At 37.6% G+C, this 24,111-nt stretch overlaps 1 protein-coding gene across 7 annotated transcripts in view; it reads left to right on the top strand.

Moving 5' to 3' along the window:
- The window catches only part of Atp8a1 (ATPase phospholipid transporting 8A1), a 218,659-nt gene that overhangs the window by 143,659 nt on the left and 50,889 nt on the right, over nt 1-24,111 (top strand). For all 7 annotated transcript variants that reach the window (XM_087187535.1, XM_004849787.4, XM_004849790.4 and 4 more), the window contains one exon: nt 14,548-14,720. In XM_087187535.1, the coding sequence (XP_087043661.1) occupies nt 14,548-14,720 (173 nt within the window). The remainder of the gene's footprint in view (nt 1-14,547; nt 14,721-24,111) is intronic.

The raw sequence follows: 24,111 nt of genomic DNA, 5'->3' as shown, positions 1-24,111 counted from the left end.
TGAAATAGTACCTTATATACTCCGCTTTTCTCACTTACTGTATCTTAGCAAATGATCTGTATATATGAAGCTATATAATTGTTTTTTATAGTAGCATGGTATTTGTAAGGTACCTACAAAGAAATGACAGGGTTAAAACTGGAAAGGTGTCTCAGGCCAGATGTGGTGGGCCAGGTTAGAGGACTTGCCAACAGAGGAAGGGAAGCCCCTTCATCAGCTTTGTGCATAAGAGATGTGCTTTGCTGGAACAGTTATACAGAGATGAGCTCCCCACCCCCCGCCACCTTGGAAAGGTGGGGAGGTGTGGATTGCAGACATGGGATCAGGAAAAGAGTTAGGTAAGAGGGAGTGGGGACATTGATGTCACTGATACGGTGTGAGAGAAATTCAAAGACTTATCCCAAATGGTCCCTGAAGAAAGAGCCATCGAAGGTCCCAGAACTGGGACACTGCATTGTGAAAACTGCAGTGGAAATATTTCCATCTTCCTTATTTTTTTGTCAGTAACATGGGTCACATGTGGGTGCATGGTTTTTTCTTATACTGAAAAAAAAATCAAAGAATAAGACCTGTGATGTTGAAACCAAAGTAGGACAGGCCATGCCCAATTTGACATGGGATGCTTTTTGTCTAGATTTAGGCTTTCCACCTTCTGTACAGTGTAGAAGCATTGCTTCTTTTATTTTATTCTGCTCATCATTTTTTTCCAGTTCTTGCACAAACATGTCCTTCAAGTGTTTAAGTGTCAAAGGAAATAGTAACCTCAAAAAAAAGTGAAATACCAAAAATATTCAGTGTAATATTCAAGACAGTGGCATTTATTTTTCTTTTTGAGATTTCTAAAGTGGTAACTCAAAATTAATAAACACCTACAAGGTATTTGCACTACCTGTTTCTTCTGGAGCAAACTTAGAAGTGTCCAGTGAATACATGATTTCAGTGAAAGCAGCAACTATGGTTTATTCTTTCTAAGTGCTCATAAAATTACCTGCCATATAGTAAGTGCGCTATAAATATTTGAGAAGCAAGATACTCCAAAATTTTAAATTAAGGAATTACTTTTTTAAAAAAGATGTACATCAGTTTTAAGTTTAGTAGTAATTCATCATATCTGATATTTTTAAAGGAGAGTGGTTAACAGTCTCCTTACTAATTCAAGTGGCAGTTTGAAGACAGCCACTGTAGCTGAGTGGATTAACACAAATTTGTCCAGCTCCTTGCTGGCAAGCATTGTAGCACTGCTGTCTGGGGAAGGTTTTTCTCCCAGGGAGTTAAGTAGTGACTTTACAAATCTGACTGTTTGGGGTCAGACCCGCCAGCACTCACTCATTTGTTTCTCAGCAGGAGAGGAAACATCACTTTGCATAGTGCCTTCTGATCTTGTGTCATAAAAGCCATAGCTGTGATTTCAGGGAAATCATAAGTGGTAGAATGCCTTTAGGTAAATCATTCTTTGTTTCTTCATTGCCCTAGAGAAGAAAAGCATCCTATCTGTGTTCAAATTGTACTGATAGATAATAAGAAGATACAGGATTATTACTCCATGAGCACAAAGAATAATTAGCAAGCAATAAATTTAGGAACATAATGGCTTAGGAAATAAATTGTGAGTGCATGTTTTTTCAAGTGATAACTTTAACAAATGTACTCAAATTACTCTCTGACACAATATAGTGCTTAAGAGCACGATTCTGCCCCCTCCTGACTGTGGGGCCTTAAAAAACTTAAAATTAGTTTTCCTGAGCCAGAATATCCCTATCTATAAAGAGAATGTTATCTTTGACATAGGTTTGACATGGTTAGCACAGTCCATGCATGGTGTGTGTTAAAAAGAGTTGTTATGAAATTGTGTAGAAAGAATACTCTTCCAAACTTATTTTGCATAGTGATCGTTCTTGTTTTAAAAACTAAATTGTTCTTCCATCTTTTTTCCCAAGGTAGTGAGTTATAACTGTGGGTTCTCTGTTATGTGAGTGATGCATTTTGCTATCAACTCTTCACATTTTCTAGTAAAATCTTATCCCTAATACAGTGCTGTTAAAATTGAAAAGATAAATCTCTTTTTCTTAAGCTGGATTTAAAGTATCATATTTGAGGATCTTAAAATTTCACATAGTAAGTTCTTTCTGCTAGTGATCTTGCTAATGGAAGTCTTTGTCTCTCATAAAGTAGACCATCACTCAAAAATGCCACTGGGATTTCTAACTTTCTCTTTTTGAGTTTCAGTGTGATTTTCCTTTCACCAACATAAAGGCTCCTCAGCATTTTTTTAAGCCAACATAAAGGCTCCTTAGCATTTTTTGAAACCTTTTAAGTAAATGCATAAAGTCAAACTGTAGTTGAAGATACAGTGTAAATCTGCAGACCTGATGGGGAAACTGACAGGTTTGTCTGCTTCCTTTAACTCCCACCTGCTTTCACTGTAAGAGCAGCGCCCCCTGCTGGTTGCTGCCCTAGAGCGAAGCAGGATGTTGTCACCCAGGTACCCACCATTTATAAAATCTTGTGTCAACAAGAGTTTCTTAGGTAGAAACCTTGGATTTTTTTTTAATTTAGAAAGTAAGAATTTCATGGATACGTGTCTTTAAGACTCATCTAAAGTTTATCAAAACCTAGTACATGTTCGTAATCAACAGATCATTTAGATAATTTGTATGGGTTATTTTTTGTCATACTGCTTCGAACCACTTTATTAGGAGTTCTAATTATCCTCTTGATGCAAGACATTTCCGTAAATGTCTACTGTGTCTACCAAAGAGGGAATTTCAAAATACTGGTTTGATGGATATATTATACATCTTCCCTAACTCTATGGCAGTGCCTAGGAAGTATCCCACAAAATTCTCAGAGACTCCTTCTACTTAATAACCTATAGCCAGGGCACCCTTTTTTCATCTCTTTTATATATTTCAGTGTGTCATAAAAGAATTTGTTCAAATGCTTTCCATTAAAACTGTAAACATCTAAACTATGACCTCAGAATTGGAGGATTTCATTCTGTGACATGTCTTTAACTTCTAAATCCTAATTAAAGTCTTTCAAAATGCACTACAGCAGTTCCACAAGGATTGAGTCTGTGCACTGTTAAGAAATATGAGTATGCTATTACCCTAGTCCCTTATAATCTACCAATTCTGTGAATCTCTGGAAATCAGGAAACTCGAACATTTTGCATTGATTTGATCTAAGTTTCTACATAATAGAAAAATCCTGAAGACCTCTCTCATTGAGAGAGCTTGGGATTTTGCCACTGCTTCATCTGTCAAGTTCAGAATAGATATGAGGGCCCATCATTTCTTAATCCATTCACTGCGTGGCTTAAAGGAGCAGATGTATATAGGTGCAAAGTCAAAGGCTTCTAGTGTTCCCAAGTTTAACTCCTGACAAGCCCTGCCCGCCTCTCCTTCTGCTCATCTGGTTTCCCTAGACTGTCTCTGCTGTTGACATTCACATTCATCCTGGTGAGGAGCCACCACTGAAGTATTGGAAGTAATAAATCATCTATCCCACAGGGAAGTACAACTTTCTGGCTTTCTGTGAGAAAGGGAGTTTGCCACCTCTGCAAGACTATGTATTGTTGGTTCTACTCATAACAAAATCGATAGCTTACATTTATCAAGTGCTTTCTATTTTATTATAGCAGCCATTAAACTAAGGACTCTACAGGGACAATTGCATTTGCACCCAAAAATGTTAATGGGAAGATTACTAGTATGCCTGTTTTATAGGTGAGGAATCTAGAAAAGGGTACCTTGACCAAACACAAATAGCCAAGTGTCACTAGGAGATGCAGCTAAGTCACTGGATTCCAGAATGTAATATACAAGTAAGTTTTTCTTGCCCTCAGTGTCATAATTGTAAAACAAGAGTAATGAAAATATCCATCTTCCAGGGGTGATGCTATGAGGATTAAATAAAATAGTACAAATATTTAGAAGCAGGTACTGGCTTTGACTTCCAATGGCTGCCCTGTTTTTAAATTACATAAATTTCTTTACTTAATTTGAGAATATGGCCTCATACCAGCCATAGGTTTGATTATGAATATGTTTCCCCCTCACTGATATATTTTACAGAAGATGAATTATTAGCCACATTAAATATTAAGTTAACAAGCATTAAAATATGTCTTTTTTAACACCATAGTAAAAGAAATCCCATTATGGAATTGCTAATTTATTCTAGCTGAACTTGACATTCTGACACCATGTAAGCTTCTACTATAAGTTATAGGACATTCAGGACATAAATGCTAAAATTGTCATCTGTACCCTTTTAAGACCAATTTCTATGCATTATACAGACAAACCTCACTGTTTGGGGAACCAGCCACCGTTGAATAGCTTCTGAAAGAAGTCCAGAATAAGCAAGATATTGACTTGATTCCAGAAAAAAAGAAGGCGAAAAAGAATGTGGGCTACTTCAGGTTTTGTTTTGATACTTCCCCTGAGTCTAATACAATATACTTTGTATTGCTTTGAAAAATAGTTTAGGCAGGCTTTAAACCACAGAGTTCTCCTCCACTGCCAGCATTGGTGCTTCAACACTATGGATTTTCTTTTCCCGTTAGCAAAGCTGTCTCTGCTTTGGGGTTTGAAATCTTAAAATCTTAGTTTAACTTTTAAGGTGTTGATGTTTCCCTATCAGAAGCAAAAATAATTTTCTGAATGTCCTAGGGTAGGAAGATTGTTCAAACCACACCTGGGATCCTGCTTACTCCAAGTAGTCCTCCATGAAGAAAGCCAACTGCATTACCTTTGAGAGAAGTAGGTTATTTAAAAGAAATAGTAACATTTGAACAAATAATCTGTTTTCCTGTCCTGTAACTTAAGACCCTGTCTGCTGCAAACCAAAGTATGTGGTTGAGGAAAGTTCCATTCAACCCATTGTTTCGTCTCATGGAACCAAATGTGTCCCCTTTTGGTAAACAGTTCAGTGAGCCAGCTCGTGTGCGGAACTCTAAGTGAAGTTGTTCACAGATTCATAGTTTTTTGTTCTGAGAAATTTTTCCACCCCAAGCCTAAGTATTCTTTACCTCGTTTTGGCTGAATATCTGAACTCTTCCCTGAGACCTAGAATTACAGATAAGTGCTTTTCTAACCATTCTGCCTCTTGCCATTGACCCCCTAAGCTTGTTGACATTTCTGAGGGGAGCAACCCATGCCTTGTGCCTTCTTTGCATCTTTCCAACCCATACCTTTGATGAGTCAGTACAACCCTAAAAAAGACAGTCTATAGGAAACCTACTGGGTGCCAAGTTTATGAGCATGCTTAATTCTCTGCTCCTTTAGGGCTGGCATTTTGTCCCAGTTACAAATGGAGAGTTCAAGTTCACATGGTTAGCCAGAGTGCAGGATCCTGAAGTTCTACCTCAATTGCTCCAAGTCCAGAGCTATGTTTTTGTTTAGTTTTGCTTTTAAGTAGCCACATCTTGTACTCGCTTTGGCAGCACATATACTAAGTAGCCACATCTCCTTTAGTGACAAAATGCCTCAATCACAGGAGGAAGCATTCTCAGGCATTCCCAAGGCTTTCCCAGCTTGTTTTATTAACCCCCTTTCTCCTCCTTTCCTGCCCCTTTCCAGGCTCACCACCACAGAGCAACTGAAAGAGCAGCAATATTTTGCAAAATGTGTTGTCCAGGCATCTTGTAATTACAGAATTCAAGAAAGACCTTACACTTAGTTTTACCCACCTAACTATACATAGATTTTGAGTGCATACACAAAATAATGGAAATAGTATGGATTTGGGATCCACACTGACAAGATATAACAGATAATGATTCTTCTGAATTCCAGCATTAATTAATTCACATCATTAAGAAAGCCCAACATTAGCTTTCTCTGTGGTTCTGGAGAACAGTTTCTCACAGGCCCCAGTTGTTACCTTCTCTAAACCATTGATTTAGTAATTTGCTTATTTTCAGAAAACCAGTTGTATATTCTGAGCAACCTCTTCCTGGCTGAATTGCAGGCAGTGGAAGAGACTGGATGTCTGCCGACCCAGTTCCTCCCAGAATGCTTCCTTTTGCATTTGAATCACAGCCACCACTAGAGAATATTTAATACCAAACTCAAAATAAGTGTTTAGGAGATTTTCTGTGGTGGTTTGAAATAATTACTGTGAGTGCTTTGGTAAAAGCCTTTATCCACAAAACTATTTAAATTATATAATTATATCCCCTACCTCATTCTTCCTTCCTTTCCCTGGATTTGCTTTTCTTTGCCACATACCACCCCCTTAATGCTGAAACACAGACTGGACATAGATTCCACACTTCTCTGCTTTTCTCTCTCTTATAGCTCAAGTGAGACTAGGTGTCTTTTGAAGAATTATTTGCCTGATGGAACCTATCATAATCCCAAATCCCAAACCTCTGCTGAGGAGCCAGAAGCAATTTACCCAGTGATATAATTCCCTGTTCTTACCTGCTTCCATTTTGTGACCCTTGACCTTTATTGGATGACATGACTCTTCTGAAAGATTGGACCATTTTCTCAATTATGGTGCTTTACATCTGCCCCCACCCTAGAAAACTCCTGTGTATCAGCAAAGCATGGATTTTTTTTTTTGTCTCTTTCCTTTTCTTATATATACATGGCACATTTGTCTGCCATCCACTAAGTTGTTTTGGGGAGTCTCTCTGACCATGCATTTTTAATGACTTCACCTTCTATCTGCCCTTACTCATTTTGGAAAAAGTATTTTATATTGGTTTGGATCTATATGGATATATTTTCAAATGTTATGTTGTAGTTTAGGCTAGGAATTTAGAAACACCAAAACTTTTTGGGTAAAAACTGTATCAAAGAGAACTAGTGATCTGACTGGGATCTATACAAAATGGACCAGTTGTATGTCTAAATGAAGTTTCTTTCCACTCTCAAGGGGTATGTGCTTTTCCTAACACTTGTAGTAGTTGGAAGAGTGGTATATATATATATATATATATATATATATATATATTGCATTGGAGTGTATGTAATGTCCACTGAACTAATAACACATTGTAGAAAAATAAGTAATAACCGATGGTTTATCCAGGTTGCTGTTATGGGAGTCGTAATTCACTCTTTAGGAACGTGCTAATGCTGTCCATACTTGAAATGGTCATAATATATTACTAAGAATGTTCTTGGAATGTTCTGTTAATTCATAATTTTAGGGTGTGAACATTAGGAGACTGTGAAAGTAAAGAAACAATGAAACATTTGACCATAAATTTGTAAATACTCCTAGTCTTAAATGATGATTATGAGGTGGGGCCACAGCCACCAAAACAGCTAATAAAATAGGTGTTCGTTTAAGATATATATCTGACATTTTAAATTAACTTGTAGGTTTTATAAGGTAAATCTCTAGCAAACCAAAGTAAATCTCCGCCAATCCTAGGAGAAATGTAATTTTATCATTTGATCCAAATATGTTTCGTAGATTCCTATGAAGTGTAAAGGCTGGGTACTTATTTTATTTTACCTAAATACCAAAATACGCTTTAAATAAATAACTGTACATATGCCTTTTTCCTTTAACTTTTGTGTTTGGCTTAGCCTTGCTGACTGATGCCCTCTGGGATATGTATGAGTGATCACATATTAGTTACTGTCACTGCAAGGGGAGTAACTAAGGCCCCAACGCAAGGTGTGGCAGCCGCTACCATTAGCTGTTGCCTTTTGGACTATTCATCCATATCCTTCACCTCTGAACCCTTGGCTGCCTGTCTTCTAGCTGAATAGAGGCTTTTCCTTCCCTTTCCTTAGGGATATTTCCCCATTCTTGCCGAGGATGTTCCTTGGATTTATTCCTAAGTAAAGATGTCTTTCCTATAGACCTCTGAAAAGAATCAGGAAAGAAACAAAAGGCTAGAAGCTGCAAGGGGCCATTTTTATGCAGGTGCTTTCTGCAACATTATATTTTGGGCCATCAAAAACACCGTTCTTTAGTGGCCTGACATGTTCTCTGCACATCTGGCCTCTGGGTTCTTCAGACTGTTCCAAGTAGCATTTTGCCAAAATGAAAATGACAACTTGCATACTGTGATACTTTCCAAACAAATTAGGGCTTCGGATGTATTTCACTACAAAACTGTCAGATTTCATTGTCTAGGGTGTCCCCTGTGATTTTTATCAAGGGTTTCTTTCTTATAGGACATGTAAACACAATGAAAAGGATTGCCACAAAGCTGCTGGTCTCTGATTTCTCAGAGATTGCTGCTATTTTATTTTATTGGAGGGTGTTCTGTGAACATGTTATCTGTTTTTCCAGGTTGAGCCCTAAAGATTCAAGTAGGACTTCATGAAGGTCTTATGGTTGCAGTTATTTGTGTAAGGCTGCTAGACTTAATTATCGGCCAGACATCTTTTCATCTCTTCCTCTCCCTCTCCCTCCCTCTTTCTCTTCTCTCCTTTTTCTCCCTTCTCTCCCTCTCTTTCTTTTCTCTCCATCCCCTTTTCTTTCCCTTTTCTTTCTCTTGCTTTTTCTCACCTCCTCCCTTCCCTCACCTCCCCAATTTATTGGGTTTCCTGTAAACCCAATGTTTATTTCTCCTTGCCCCACTGTTTAAAATGTGGCTTGCTCCCGAAGTTGCTAGTCTAGGTATTCATTCTACCACACTCATTAGACAATTTCTATTACTTGTGGCAGAAGTAGATGTCAGATCATAATTTCTTTTGTCCTCCATTTCTATTTTTTCAAAAAAAGCTAATTAATGTTTTTTATTCTAATTCATAGTATCCAGGATTATATAAGAGTTTTACAGGTAGTAGAAAACTATCCTATAGTGGTCACACAAGGAAATAGAGAGAGCTTTTTCTTTTCTGTGTTATCAAGACTGAAAACCAAGTAATGGTATTGGTTGTGGCCAAAATCCTGGACTGTCAAGGCAGGAAAGCCAGGTAGGAGCCTCTGCGGTGGAGGATTTCCCTTGAGCACTTGGCTGGATGCAGTGCTGAGCTTGGGGAAGAGCAGACTGGAATGGTGAGACCTGAATGACCCCAGGGGTGGCAGCTGGGAGAGGGGCACAGGAGCCCCGCTTTCCCCCAGGCTCCCTCCATCTGAACCCTGGCCTTTCCTTTGTCCCTTTGTCCCCTTCCCTGTTTGTCCTTCCAGATTGCCTTTAATTGAAAATGTCTCTGATGCTCCCTTCCTTTTGGCCCACAAATTAAACTGTGCAGAATAAGGAGATACAATACAAACCTTTTATTATGTTGTGCTATGTGGTCTTTGATCCTTTTTCTGAGTTAGCTTCTCATTTCTGTATTTTCACCTTCACATGTCACTAAGTTTAAATGTTTACACATTTCCCCCCTTCAGTAGCCAAAGCAAAAACAAAGCAGCAGCTAATACGGTAGTAAATTTCATCTTTAGTTACAGGAGATAAGCTTCAATGCAATATAGGCATAAAGTATGGCTCTCCAGGCTCAGGGGAGAAGGAATCAACTTTCATAAACACAAGAATTTTAAAATACTCCCAGCAATAAATAAGGATAAAATATAACTTGTAACTTGTAGCACTCAGCCAACAACAGAGCAACTTCTAAAAGACAATTATAAAATAAGCAAATGTTTGCAGCTTGGTTGTTGTTACCTTGCACCCTCCGTGGGCTGATGAGAATTCACTGTGGGGAGTTTTTCACTCACCTCTTGAAATGTTCCCTCTCTGGCACCTCTCAATTTGCTGCAAATCTGTGATAGTCACCAAGGAAACCCAGGGTTACTGATGCCACAAATAAGAGAGTTTTCAACAAATCCTAAGGTGTTGAGAATGCCTGAGGAAGGAGGGATGTGGGGACTGGCATGTGCCCACAGGTTGGTGGTTAATGAGGGCGTTCACAGTGCCAGGCTTTACTGGGCTTCTAGTCTTGCTTTGCAGTAGACCTTTAATGAAACTCCAAGTCTTCCTAGGGTCTTTCTCAGTTTTCCTGTCAGGTTTTCACCTCAGAAGTCACTTGGGCAATAACTTTAAAAATAATAATAATACAGGGACAGTATAGTGAGCAGTGGCTTTATTTGAAAGACTTGAAGGACAGATTATTTGTTCTCTAGAAATCTAGGGAGCAAAAAGGAGAAGACTCTCATATTCATTCTCGTTTTCTCTGTGTGTGTGTGTGTCTCCTCTGTCACTGTCCCTGTCTCTCTGTCTCACTCTAATTAGAAGTGATAACAAAGGGGAAATAGAATGCTGCCAGTAGAATAAAATCAGAATTTAGCAGTGCTCTCACTCAATAAGAATGTATTTCCTGGGCGTTTGTGCTCGCAGGCACTGTGTTGCTGGGAAGCAGCTTAGTGAAGGTCTCTCCCCTCACGGAACTGAGGATCTTGCTAGCACAGACCAGAGTTACCCTAAGTAGCTCCATGCCGGCCCGGGAGCATCATGGAACAGCCCTCCCCATGTCATTCCACAGGAAAGGAAATGCAGGAGTCAGGGTTGGGAATGGAGCTGTGAAAAAAAGCTGTATAGGCTTAGAATGTGGAAAGCCTTAATAAGGAGTTTATTTTGTGTTATTGGTACATTTTGCTGTACATAATGTTTACTTTCGTCTTAGGGCACAGGTACATGTATGTAACATATATTGATTCTTTTTGTTTCCCTTCTTTCCCCACCCACCTCCCTCCCTCCCTCTCTAGGTCTCCTTTCCCCATTTTCATTATTACTGTTACTATATTTTTAGTTCATCTTTGTGACATAAAATGATTACATTCATTGTGAGTAGTTGGTACATGTACATGCTGTATCTTAAATCTTTCTACGTCCCTTTCCCCTCCTACCTCTCCTCACCCTCTGTCTTTTGGTCCCCTTCCCATTTGCAAAAGAACTGGCTCCCTCTTTCCTTTAATCAGTTTTTTATTTTGCTCTTTATTTGTATTTTGGATTACTCAAATGAGAGAAACCAGATGGTATTTAAGCTTATGTGTCTGAATTATTTCACTTAACATTGTTTTCAAGGTACTGTATATCCATTTTCCGACAAATGTCTCAAATTTATCCTTCATTGTAGCCGAATAGTGTTTCATTATGTATAGATACTGAATTTTCTTTACTCATTCATCTGTTGATGGATATATAAGCAGCTTCCAAGGTCATAGAATTGTGCTTCTATAAACATGTATATGCATGTATCACTGTAATGTAATGTCTTTATCTCTTTTGGAAGGATATCTAGAAGTGGAATAGCTGAGTCAAATGTAATTTCTATTTTTAGTTTTTTAAGAAATCTCCATATTGATTTCCATAATGGTTGTACTCATTTCCATTCCTACCAGCAATGTAGAAGGGTTCCTTTTTCACTGAAGCCATACCAGCATTTGTTATTATTTGATTTCTGGATGATAGCCATTCTTTCTGGCATAAGATGAAATTTTAGTATTGTTTTAATTTGCATTTCTGTAATGGCCAGAGATGTTGAACATTTTTTTATATGTTATTGGCCATTTGCACTTCTTCTGAGAAATGTCTGTTCATTTCAGATACCTATTTTTTATTGAGTCTTTTATTTTGGGATGTCTTAAATTTTTCTGAGTTCTTTATATATTCTAGATAATAGTCCTTTGTCTGAGTAATAGCTGTCAGAAACTTTTTCCCATTTTGTAGGTTGTCTCTTCACCCTGTTGATTGTTTCCTTGGCTATGCAGAAGCTTTTTAATTTGATAGAATCCCATTTGTTGGCTCTTGCTGTTATTTCTTGTGCAATTTGAGTTCTGTTCAGAAAGTCCTGGCCTACAATATGACTTCAAGAGTTTTGCCTTTTTTATCTTCTAGTGGGTTAAGTATTTCTGTTTTAATATTTAGAGCTTTGATCTATTTTGATTTTAGTTTAGTACATGGTGAAATATATGGGCCTACCTTCAATATTCTAGTATAGATAGCCAGTTTTCCCAGCACCATTTGCTAAAGAGACTATCTTTCCTCCAATGTATGTTTTTGACCCCTTTGTCAAATATCAGATAGCTAAATGTGTTTGGGATTTCCTTGAATCTTCTGTTCCATTGATCCACATGTCTGTTTTTGTGCCAATACCATGCTATTTTTATCACTGTCGCTTTGTAGTATGACCTGAAGTCAGGCATTGTTATACTTCTCACTTTGCTCTTGTTGGTCCCGGATTGCTTTTGCTACTCTTGAGTATTTTCTGGTTCCATATGTATTTTAGGATTGTTTTCTGTAGTTCTGTCAGGAATACCTGACTAAGGATTGTGTTAAATCTATACATCAGTTTTGGAAGTATGGCCATTTTGACAATATTTGTTCTTCCTATCCAGGAACACGGAATAACTTTCCATTTTCTGATACCTCTTTAATCTCCTTTTTCAAATTACTGTAGTTTTCATTGTAGAGATCTTTCACTTCATTGGTTAGGTTAATTCCTACATATTTAATTTTTCTTGGTGCTATTGTGAATGGTATTGTTGTTCTAATTTCTTTCTCCTTTTTCTTTTCCTTTTTTTTTTTTTATGGTACCAGAGATTGAATTTCTTTCTCAGTGAGTTTATTATTGGCATACAGGAAGGCTATTGATTTTTGTGTTGATTTTGTCTCCTGTTACATTGATGAATTTGGTTATCAGTTCTGGAGATTATGTAAATCTTTCTCCTTTTAAGAAGTATGGACTTCATGTCCACAATAGGAAGCCCTGGAAAGATTGCAGAGCAAGAAGAGACATGATTTATGTTTGAAATTTGTTTTACAAAGAGAATGCTCTGATGAGAGGCTGATGATGAGGGCCATGGGGGCACGGCAAAAAGAATGATATGGGCATTGCATGTGTAACTCACTCTGCCCAGAGCTTTGGAAGTTCGATTCTTTTTGCTGATTTGCATAGAAAAAGATAAATGCACAGAAATTTAAGTCTGAGTTTGATTTCATGACTTAGTAGCCATGTATCCTTGAGCAAGAAAACTAGCACTGTCTCATCTTCCTCATCTGCCGAATGGAGGAATGGAGATGATAAGTGCCTGTGCTCAGGGTTGAAGTGAGTATTAAACAATGTTGCATGCACACATAGAGCTCTTAAAACTCTGCCTGGGATATAGCACATGCTAAATATGAATTTCCTACATTCTTATCAGTTCAGTGACTTGCTTATTTGCTGGTTTAATCCATATTAATTTGCTTTTAAGATACTCCAGTGTAGTCTGTTCTAGATTGTCATTAGTAGCTTTTACTTGCAGAATTTTATAGACATTTTCAACTCCTTGTCCAGTCAGAATAAAAAGGTAAGACCTGCTCCTTACTCCTGATGTGATGTGCAAATAGAAATTTTTTTAAAGAACTCTGCTATGTGGTGGTCCTTAGTGTCACTGAGGGTAATGGACAACAGGGAGACCCTTCATTTAAGTTTCAGTATTGGGAAGGTGGGATAGTCTTACTTTACAGTACAACGTGATCTATTAGCTTGATAAACAGATTCTGAGATTCTGGGACATGGCTTGAACTATATCCAAATACAAAGACAGAAACACCTTCAAAAAATCCCCCATATAATACTTCAATTACTATGGCTCTGATGCCTTCTTAGTGAAATAACTGTGAAATGACCATACTACAACCTTAAATTAAAACAATAATTATATCTACCATGAATATAAGTATGTTGTATATTTATCATAGCTGTTTTATTATATACTTACTCATCATATAAACAACTGAAGGATTAGGGAGACATTCTTTGTATTCCCTGATATAGAACCTGTGTCATGTTTCCTCATAATGATAGGGCTACGTGAGACAGGCAGTTGATGCCATCCGGTTATAGGAAGAGTCTATAGAATTTAGGGTGAAAAACTAAATATCTTGAAGCTTTTTCCTTTGAAGAGCTGGGAAAGCCGTTCTTGACAGAGGGAAACTAATACATTCCTTCTGTAGATTTGAGGTGAACAAAGCTATCCTTGTCACTAAAGGTTTTTATTGCACCTAAACATGAACCCTTCATTGATGGAAGTGCTCCTTTTATTTGATCCATCAAGATTACCAAGGCATATGTCACCATTACTCACTAAAATACAGCATCACAAAACCATGATTAAAGTTAGAGAAGCCAATTCCTGAAGTGGCAAGAGATTACAAATCCTGCATTTCCTCTTCTTGGTTCCTGGGAATTCAATTTCAATAGTGCTGAGTACTTTTGAAAGAATACCCATAAATTATTTAAATTATATTTCCCAACTTTTCCCCTTGGTTCACAGCAAACCAATTTTGACTAGTTCATAAATTAGAAGAGTGTTTTTTTTAAACAAAGTAATTTACTGAAAATATTTTTGCAGTATTGTGATTGTGGTTAGAGTAACAAGCAAAGCCCTCAGTCAGCCAAGGAATGGGTAACTTGCGGTCCAGTCCCAGCCTTGCTAGGAACAGATGTGTTATTTCCACAGAGGTTTTCTGATAACCTTTGTCCACTCTCAGCTAAGGGACTATTATGAGAACCAAGCAAGTGAAAGTAATTTGAAAGATAAAAAGCACTAAAAATGAGAAATGTAGTTACCAAACATTCTGAAGGAGTCTTAGAATAAATGGAATAAATGCTAATGAACTTTTGCTTCATATTCCAGGGAACAAGGGAAACTCTCAGTCGGCACTGCACTGTCCTTGGGGATGCTCTTCGGAAAGAGAATGATTTTGCTCTTATAATTGATGGGAAGACTCTCAAGTATGCCTTAACCTTTGGAGTCCGACAGTATTTCCTGGACTTAGCTTTGTCATGCAAAGCTGTCATTTGCTGCAGGTAAGTTCTTCTTATCGTAGTCAAGTTTCAGGAAAAGTAGCTCGATCCTAAATTCTAGGTTTTTAAATATTCCATGAAGCTGTCCTATCCAGTATTATGTTACGTAATTTAACTCATGTACTCCAGACCTAAGGTTCACAAACTAGGATAGGATTTGTTAGCAGAGTTTTGTTTTTATTTTTTAAAGAGTCCTTAGGATCATTAGTACATATTATTTAATAACTTGAACCCATGGATTCTTGCCATTATCTGTATTTAAAATCGATAATTGGGGTTAGTGGTTGGTTCTGGTAGAGCAAGTTTAGCACATTCAAGGCCCTTGGCTTCATCCACAGCACCAAAATAAAATCTACTTTTGTTCTATCTTGAGTTATTTCTATAGGGATTTTATTTTCAATACTTAAATCTTTGACCCTAGTGCTAGGAATCATTTTGGGGAATGACACAGTAAGAGATATAAACTGAGACTTTTTCCAAATAACTGGAAAATTTTCACAAAGCTATTTATTGACTATAGAGTCCTTTACCCAGTGATTTATAATATTACCTATATTCTAAATTAAAATCTGCTTGAGTTATCTACATATAGTCTATAAAATTACATTTTGTAAACTATTTGGCTACAATCCTGCCTGAGTTTCATGTCAAGGAAGCTTTCCTATCTCTTTATCTAAACGTTTTAAACTGTATCCTAAAGTATGTTCATGATGATACCCATTCTCCTCCCTTCTGATCACCATGAAGCCTAAGGATTTTCCTTTTTGTCATCTGCTTATTGAATCTTACCAGCTAGTGAGACTGGATCCAGCGTAGTACTTTCTCACATTGATTCTTTTTCCTGGGAGACAAAATGTTAGCAGGCTTCTGAAGAATTTTTCAGAATCTGTGCTTTTAACATGATCTTTAAAACTGTTTCATCTGCATGGTGCACACCTGTAATCCTAGCCTTCTGGGAGGATGAGGCAAAGAAAGATCACAAGATCAAGACCAGCCTGGGCAATTTAGCAACTTAGACCTTGTCTCAAAGTAAAAATGAAAAAGGGAAAAAAAAAAAAAAAAAAAAAAGGAAAAAGGGCTGAGGAGGTATCTGAGTGTGAAGGTCCTGGGTGTAATCCCCAGTTGGGGGTGGGGGGTGGGGGGGGGCGGTCCATTAACTTTAATTTTTTTTTAAGCTGTGTTTACTATTAAAAGAATATTTTGTTTTTGAAACTTGTTTCTGTCTGGATTTATTCACTTAAATATCCTGTATATGAGATTGTCTCTGAACTTATCCATACCTTATAAATATTTCCTAAATTTCAGTTGACATATACTTCCTGAAATACAATTTAAACTGTACTAAATATTCTGTGTAAGCATCGTTTTGACCTATAAAATTATATCATACTGAGAGAATTAAGAGTTGTCTGTTCTTAAAAATCTAATTATTTTATCTATTTTCTCCTCTGTAGTATGATTAATAAGTAATATTACTGTAAAGCTCTTGGACAATATATAGTACAGATGTTTAATGTTAGTAACAGGCTCTTTGCTTAATCATGAAGAAAGAGTTGGAAATGATTCCAACTCTCTTTCTTGGGTATCTTCATGCTTTTTAACATCTGCTTTTAGGGTGACTTTTCTTGGTTCCTTGCTAATATCTTGACAAGGCCTTACTAATGTTCAGCTCTGACACTCTTCCATCAGGATAATTTTGTGCCAGATTTGGTCATTTAATCGCTTTCACTAATGGGTTCATAAGGATCAACAAAAGATTGCTCAAAAGCACACAAGTGTTATGACTGCTGGCTTCTGCTTGGAAACAGAACACAGAGCAGAAGACAGCGCTGTTTAGATAAGGTGGCCAGTTTGCTTGAGTGACCATCTGCGATGTGCCTGCTGTGTGCTAGGCACAGACACTGCATGGACAGAGATGAACACAACTGGCTACCTACTCTCCCTCTTGTATCTGTCTTCTGTAGGGTTTTTTGTTTTTGTTTTTGTTTTGGTACTAGGGATCAAACTCAGGTCCTTGGCTTGTGGGGCAGGCGTCAGAACCACTGAGCTAAATCCCCATCCCATCTGTCTTTTGTTTTAATCAAAATTACACCTGGTTTGAAAGATGTGGGAGGCCAATTTTTCTAAGGCAGTCGTTGCAGCTGAGCTTCATTCTTAGAGCATTGCTTAACACAGTACTTCCCACCATTCTTCAAAAAGTTGAACCACGCAATTAAACAATGGCCAAGGGAGAAGAAAACTAGAAAGCAGAGTCAAGGGAAAAGAAATAATGTTCTGTGCTTACAAAATTCCCTCTGAGATCATTGTCCTGGACATTCACAAGTCACATGGATTTCAGCCAGGGCCCTTCCAGGCCGAGGGACCTGGGAGGGACTGACACCCTGCCCTGCACGTGCACCTCAGCTCTGAAACTGAGCTTGGAAAGATGTGTGTGGCCCCTTCCTCCCTCGGTTCTGTTTTACACATGTTTGAGGACCTTGAAGGTCCCTCTGCAGATCCTGAGTTATATTTAGAGTTTTAGATTTGCTGGTTTTTTTCTTAAGTAAAATATCTTTCCCCAACTTTTTTCTTCTAATTACCTTCATAGTCTCTGTTCCCATAAGGATTGTGGCTCAGCTTCCGGCCTGGCTTTGAGAATTGGTCTAAGCCCATAATTACTTGAGTGCCACTGCCAGATTCGTGTCTGTGCACCTTCTTGGCCTCGTTCCTCTTGTGCACTATTGGCGTAGACCATCTTGTCATTTCATTTACTGACCTGAAAGTATAGTTGCCATGAGAATGCTTCTATCATGCAATCGGAATAGGTGGGCAAGTCTGTGTATCATTCTTGGCAATTAAACCCCTGTGTCACTCCTGATTTCTCAGATGATTACAATCTTCCAGCCTCAGGAAATTCTCAATTTGACTCCATTATAAGATAGATGCTTCAGATAAATACTGAATATTATTTCAAAATACAGTACAGTACTGTTTCCCAAATTCGTTTGTGCTCATGCTGGCTTTCTGGGGTTTTCCCTCAAATTTAAAGTACTTTCCAAGCTATTGCTTGTCCGTCCACACACATGAAGGTAATTCAGAGTCAGATCTTCCTCTACCATCTTCTGTGTGGCCACCGGCCAGAGTGGAAGCAGTGGGGAAATCCTTCCTGTAGTGGATAATGAGTCTCCTCACGTTCATTCCATCTTCAGGATTGTGTCAGCCACTTTTCTCCCTGACATTATCAGCATCCAGGGACGGAGGCAGTTTTTAGTGTTTGCCTAATTGACACAGTTGTAAAGATGAGCCTGTTCCCTCAAGAGTCTCTGGCTGAATTCAAAGAAGCAGTTGTTCTCTGTCAGTCGTCATGGTGCCCCCCTCTTACCCCATTTTCTGAAGGGAATATCCAAGAGACAGAACTAATCCCCACCCCAAAATTATTCAGGGCTTTGGAGTCCTGGTTTTGGTTTACACAATGTAGGCTGCGTGTTATACCTCAAATTTTTTCTAAGAATGTAATCTTTTTCTTTCTTGAAAAAAAAAAAAGAATATCTTTTTTTATCAGTCTACCATGTACTGTGTGTTCACAGACACTGTATAGCTTTGGTTTTCACAGTTGTGCATATCTACCTGCATAACGTGAGTCATTCAATAGGAAACATGCATCTGCTTAAAGGTAGTTTCTAGTAAGTGTTCTTGGGAACAAGCATAAATATTCCTTTGAGGTTCTCCTTCCCCCTGATTCTTACATGGTGTGATCACAGAAACTTTTTTTTTAATTTTTGGGGTATAATTTAGATATACATAATGATCACATTCATCATAGGGAATTTGTACTTGTACATGATATATCTTACTTCTTTTTTTCTCCATTCCGCTCCCCTCTCTTCAACCCCTCTTCCCCTCCTTATTTACAAAAGCTTTGTTTCTGTGATCACAGATACTTTTGAAGAACAAATTAAAGGCCCAGGTACCTCCTCCAGAAGAAATACCCCTGCAAACAAACACGCAGGATCATATGCATTATTTTAGGGTTTTCCCAGGCTCCCTAAAACTCTGTTGTCAGGGTAAGGGGAAAAAAATTTGCTGTGGGATTCATGGAAAATTGTAAGCAAAGCTGAGATCCATATCTACTGAGGTTCTAGGCAAATAATTTCTAACCTCAATTACCAGTGCCTTATTGCCCTGAGGCCTTGCATTTATATCTGGGGATTCAAACAGTGCTTATTCTACCTCTACCTCTCTGGTATTTTGGATACCTAGCAGACTCTCTCTGGCCTTGGTTTCATGACCTGTAAAATGAAGGGATCCAAATATGGTAGTGATAGCAATCCTCCAGGGCACCTGGATGTCTTCAGCAGAAAAGAGTGGAGCTGCCCTGACATAGAAAGATGGAAATACACACAAAGGTCCTCTTCCTGAGTGCCTCCTCCCAGCTAGGAAGCATCTGGGTCAGAGGACCTCCCATCACCCATTTTAGATGAATTCTTTTTTTTTTTTTTTTTTTTTTTGTACCAGGGATGGAACTCAGGACCTTGTGCTTGCAAGGCAGGCAGTGAAACCACTGAGCTAAATTCTACTTTTATTGGCCACTCTGTGCTAGGAATGGCCTTTCCACTGCTTGGATCTGCTTTATCTGGGGAAGCAGCTGTTCTGACTCTTTAAATATTGCCTTCAGAAGATTGGGAATGTTACGGTGAGGTATTGCTGCGTGTTAAATAGTGTGTGGCTTGTAGGGTCCTCATCAGTTCACATAACCTAGCCTTTCAAAGAATTTAACATTTTTTCTGTAGTTGTCAGTTTAGTTTAAACATATTTTGAGACTTATGTTCTGCGACAGTTGGTTGAAAATTGGCTTAGAGCCTCCAGCTTTTAGACTGTCTAGTAATCACCGTTCTTCTACATAATTTATGTACTCATGTCTTCTGAAAAGCAGAAGTTAAATTGAAGTAAGCATTTTTCCCAACTTGCAACATCTCTAATCAAAGTTTAATCCCCTTCTAGGCCACTTTCCCCACACTATGCCACTTGAATTCAGTGAGCATTGTCACTTGGGAGTGGCATTCCAGGCAAAACCTTTCACCTCACTCCAATCAAGGGGTCCTCCAAGAAGAGATTCAAGGAAACACTGAATATTTCTTGTCATCACATGAATACGTTAAAGGTCAAGGCAGATCTACTTCTTGAATATTTGGTGATTATCTTAGCCTTAAAGATTTCTCTAAATAAATTTTCTATTCAAAAGGTAGTCATAAGCACAAAAGAAGCTAATAAATGCTCAACAGACATGCCTTTAGTAAAAAATTGTGAACGCCATTAGATGCCAGGCGGATGTTTGGCTTTGAAAAGACTTACAACTGTTAATGAATGTCAACCCTATATTTGCTTCCAAGAAAATCTGAAGAAATTTTGGAAATGTCTTTCATACAAGTATGGCAGGAGGAGGACACAGTGAATAAATTTTATAACTTGATAAAATGCCTATATTTTCCTTTAGCAGAGTAATCATCTGCTCAGCCCTGCCCATCTCATTTGCTGTCCCATCTCTACTGGGGTCTTTCAAAGGAGCTTCGTGGCCATGTTAGAGCCTAGTAGCCAGTGCCTCTGTGCTGTACCACAGAAGTCCCTATCTCTCAGTAAAGTAGCTAAAAAAAAAATATGAGAAATCTAAATGTTACAGAATTCCACAATTATTCAATATTATATAGTTTTAGGTGTAGTTCTTGTTAAATAAATCATATACATATTCACACACTGCTCAATCAGAATTACAGATAGATAATTCTGATAAAACAGTACCTAAAGCATAAGTGTACAGCATTCAGTGAATTTTCACCAAATTGCACACTTCTCACCCAAACATGACCAGTACTCTAGTGGCCCCTTCATGCTTCCTTTGTTATGAGTCTCCCAAAGATAACTATTATCTTGAGTTCTGTCTTCCTTCTTCAATTAAGTCTTATTCAATTTAATCTTTTTCTATTTTGTATTTTACTAACTTTGAATATGCATATTTATATCCTATAATTGCATTCAAATTCTTGGTGGTTCTTTTCAGCAGTTTTCAGTGCAGAGCTTGGTAGCTTTCCATAGACGGCTTCCCGAAAGCTTTGTGTGAACCAGTAAACCAACACTGTCATATACAAATCCACCTAACAGATTGCTTTCATTTCTTCTTCAGTTCTGATTTGCTAAGGGCATGATATATGGAGCCTGTGGCATTTCTCTAATCTGCCTTGGCCCTCTTTGAGTAGGAAAGGATTAGATAACTTGGCCTAAATGATTCTCCATGAACCCATAGTGGGGTCCAGTGACAACATTTATTTCAATAAAGCCATCTGGGCTGTCCTCACTGAAGACCAGGTAAAGAAAGGTTGTATTTTGAGCCATGTTAGTGTTCTAGAAGTCAAAACCAGATAGGAACATAAGGCATGACTTTCCAGCAGCTGTAGGGCACGGAGCAGAGGATAGAAGCAAATCATATTCCAGGAAAATGATGGTTTTGAAAAATAAAAGATGTGTCTGAGACGAGAAACAGATGTTGCACAGGTTTTAAGTTGGTACAAAAAGATGAAATGGTTCCAGGTAACATTCTCCAAGAGGAAAGGAATATTTCATGGAGCAAGTATAGGCTCTTAATATTCAACTCTCGGGACAGTAGCTCGATAAAAGTCCTTAAATTAATAATTATTAGGGGCCACAAGAAGGTCCTGAGAGCTTCTACTCTCTCTTCCTTATATTCTTCCACAAAAGAAGTCATCGTATCACTGAATCTTGATTAAGTACTGTGTGGATGAATGACACCTGAGTGTCCATCCCAGCTCTGCCCCCTGGTCAGCATACTTCACTGATGCCCCTGAGCTAGCCCACTATGAGTGTATAGAACTTCCCCAAGGCCTTTCCTTCATAAAGCTTCGTCCTGCCTTTTCTATGTATGTGGAGACCATCACCTCAGAGTCATCTTTGAAACCACTTATTTAGAACCCCTCACCCAACCAGGTGTCCTCTTTCTTGTCATTTTCATGGTCCTTGTCCTAGGTCAGATTCAGATATGTGTGTGTGTGTGTGTGTGTATGCACACATATATATACATATACATACATATATATACATATATGTGTGTACATATTTATATATATGTGTATATGTGTGTATATACATATGTGTGTATATACATACATATATACATATATATGTGTGTATATGTGTGTATGTATATACACATATATATACATCTATAAACATCTTTTGAACAATCCAAATTAGTGTTTTAGATATTGTTTCTAGCACTTTCTTCTGTTGCTTAGAGCTAGCTGTGCCATTAAAACTTCTCAGTCATGACACATAAGGGCACCCTGCCATCCAACTCTAATCCATTCTGAATATCTACTTTTTCTTGAAGAAGTAGATGTTTCTTTCTCCACTTAATAATTTTTTTATCTGGCATCCCACCCATGAGTGAAAGCCTGGTCTATCCAATGTCCTTTGCATAGTTCCTCTATCAGATTAAATAGATTTGATTACTAACAGCAAACTGTCCAAATGAGTGAGAGTTATGATAGTATAATGGGATAATGAGATGAATTTCTCTTGCTTATAAAATTTCCATTTCTTCAGTTTTGCTGCCTTTTATACATCAGCTGTGTGCTGTGTACAGTGCTAGATTTGGCATAACTAGATGTTTTTTTTTAATAAGATGAGCATCAGCATCATGGACAAACTGTGTTCTCTGGTAGACTATAGTAAAGTATCTCCTAGGAGTTTTCTCTTCATGTCTTTTTGTAAGGTATATTTGCTAGCTAGTAAATTGAAATGTCTAGGCATACAGACTACTCATATGAACAGTTCATTTTTAAAATATTATCTGAACCACTATAATTGAAGGCATTAGTTTACTTACATAACTACATAAATTCCACAAATGAGAAGTTTGTATCTAAAATGCATTGAAGAAAGGCTTTTTTAAAGTTGGCATTCCTTTTCCCTGTAGAAAGGCTATCTGTATTTTTTTTTTCTGTAGACTCAGTCCCTATATTTTAGGGTTTCTTTGATGCCTGTGACTACACAGGATATCAACACATGTTGGTTTTGGAGACCTGGAGAGTGCTTGCTCATCGGTCATTTGAATAGCATGGTTCTCTTACCTAGAAGTTGTTGAATGTTTCATTATGTACCATATGCTAAGTATCATTTTTAGGATTTGCTGTACAAGCTGCTGTTTTCATTCTAGTAATAAATTCATGATGAGTTCCTAACAGAGTTCTACTATTTATGTAATTCTGGTATATATTACAGATTTTTTGCCATATTTTAATTCCTTCTCAGTGTAAAACCTTATAAATGAACCTAATAAATTTTAGTTCAAAAAGATGCAAGTAAGATCTTGATAGTTCAATTTTTCTCATTTTTGCAATTTCTTTGTTAGCAGGATATGACTCAATGGGGGATAGACCGGTATTCACAGGAGAAACCTTAGGAAGTTTGTTTCAAAAAGAAAGCACAATAGATCCTGATCTCTATAAATAGTCACCAGAGGCAGACCTCAAGCTTAGTAATTACCAGGACTTGGTTACTGTATAAAACACTTCAGGATAATTAAGAAATATTATATTCTTCCATGTTCTTAATTTTTTTCGTTTTCATAGGTAGAAAAAAAGAATACAATAATTTAACTGGATTGTGTTTTGGAATAATAACCTAAAAAATTCCTATATATGTATATATATATATATAGTACAAACAAGATAATATTTTTACTTATGAGTTTATAGTATAAGTCTTTTGGCTACCTATAAAAAGTCCCTCAAATTATTCTTTATTACATGTCTGTGTATATTCTTATACATAAGACCTTTACCCATATCCCATTCAGAAAGGCAATTCATTTAGCTAATCCCATTAAAAGAGTGCCAAACAAGCCTCATATAAGATAGACCACCTATATACTTCTTAGCTTGAATAGTAAAACCTTCCAGGGCTCTGATCTAATGTTCACAATCACTGAGAGTTACTACATACGCAAATAAGAAAAATAATGAATAACATGTGCAGAAACTGCAGCCAGAATAGTATCTGAAAAGCACAATGCGCTTGTATGCTCCTAGGTTGCAGCACAAGAACCACCCTTTATTTGTTTAGCCATGGGGAAGTAAAACAAACCTTTATGGCCCACAGTAGATGTACAGTTCTTTTCTATAGGGCCTCATCTCTCAAAAAAGGAAAAAGCAACAGTGGAAGAGAAGTGTTGGTACTTGGAAAGTTTAAGTTTTAGATATCCTCAGCCATGGACATGTGGCTTTTGATAAATATTGGGAAGGATTAATTTTCTGTGTTATCATGGAAATTGTACAAATACAGAAAGAAGTGTACAAAAGTCAAATAAAATGATGAGCAGAATAGTAACCTTTTAAAAGGTGGA

Source organism: Heterocephalus glaber, unplaced genomic scaffold (assembly GCF_053883595.1).
Source record: "Heterocephalus glaber isolate CG9 unplaced genomic scaffold, H.glaber_assembly_v1.0 deba00001509, whole genome shotgun sequence".
Lineage (NCBI taxonomy): Eukaryota > Metazoa > Chordata > Mammalia > Rodentia > Bathyergidae > Heterocephalus > Heterocephalus glaber.
This window is presented reverse-complemented; position numbering and strand designations above follow the sequence as displayed.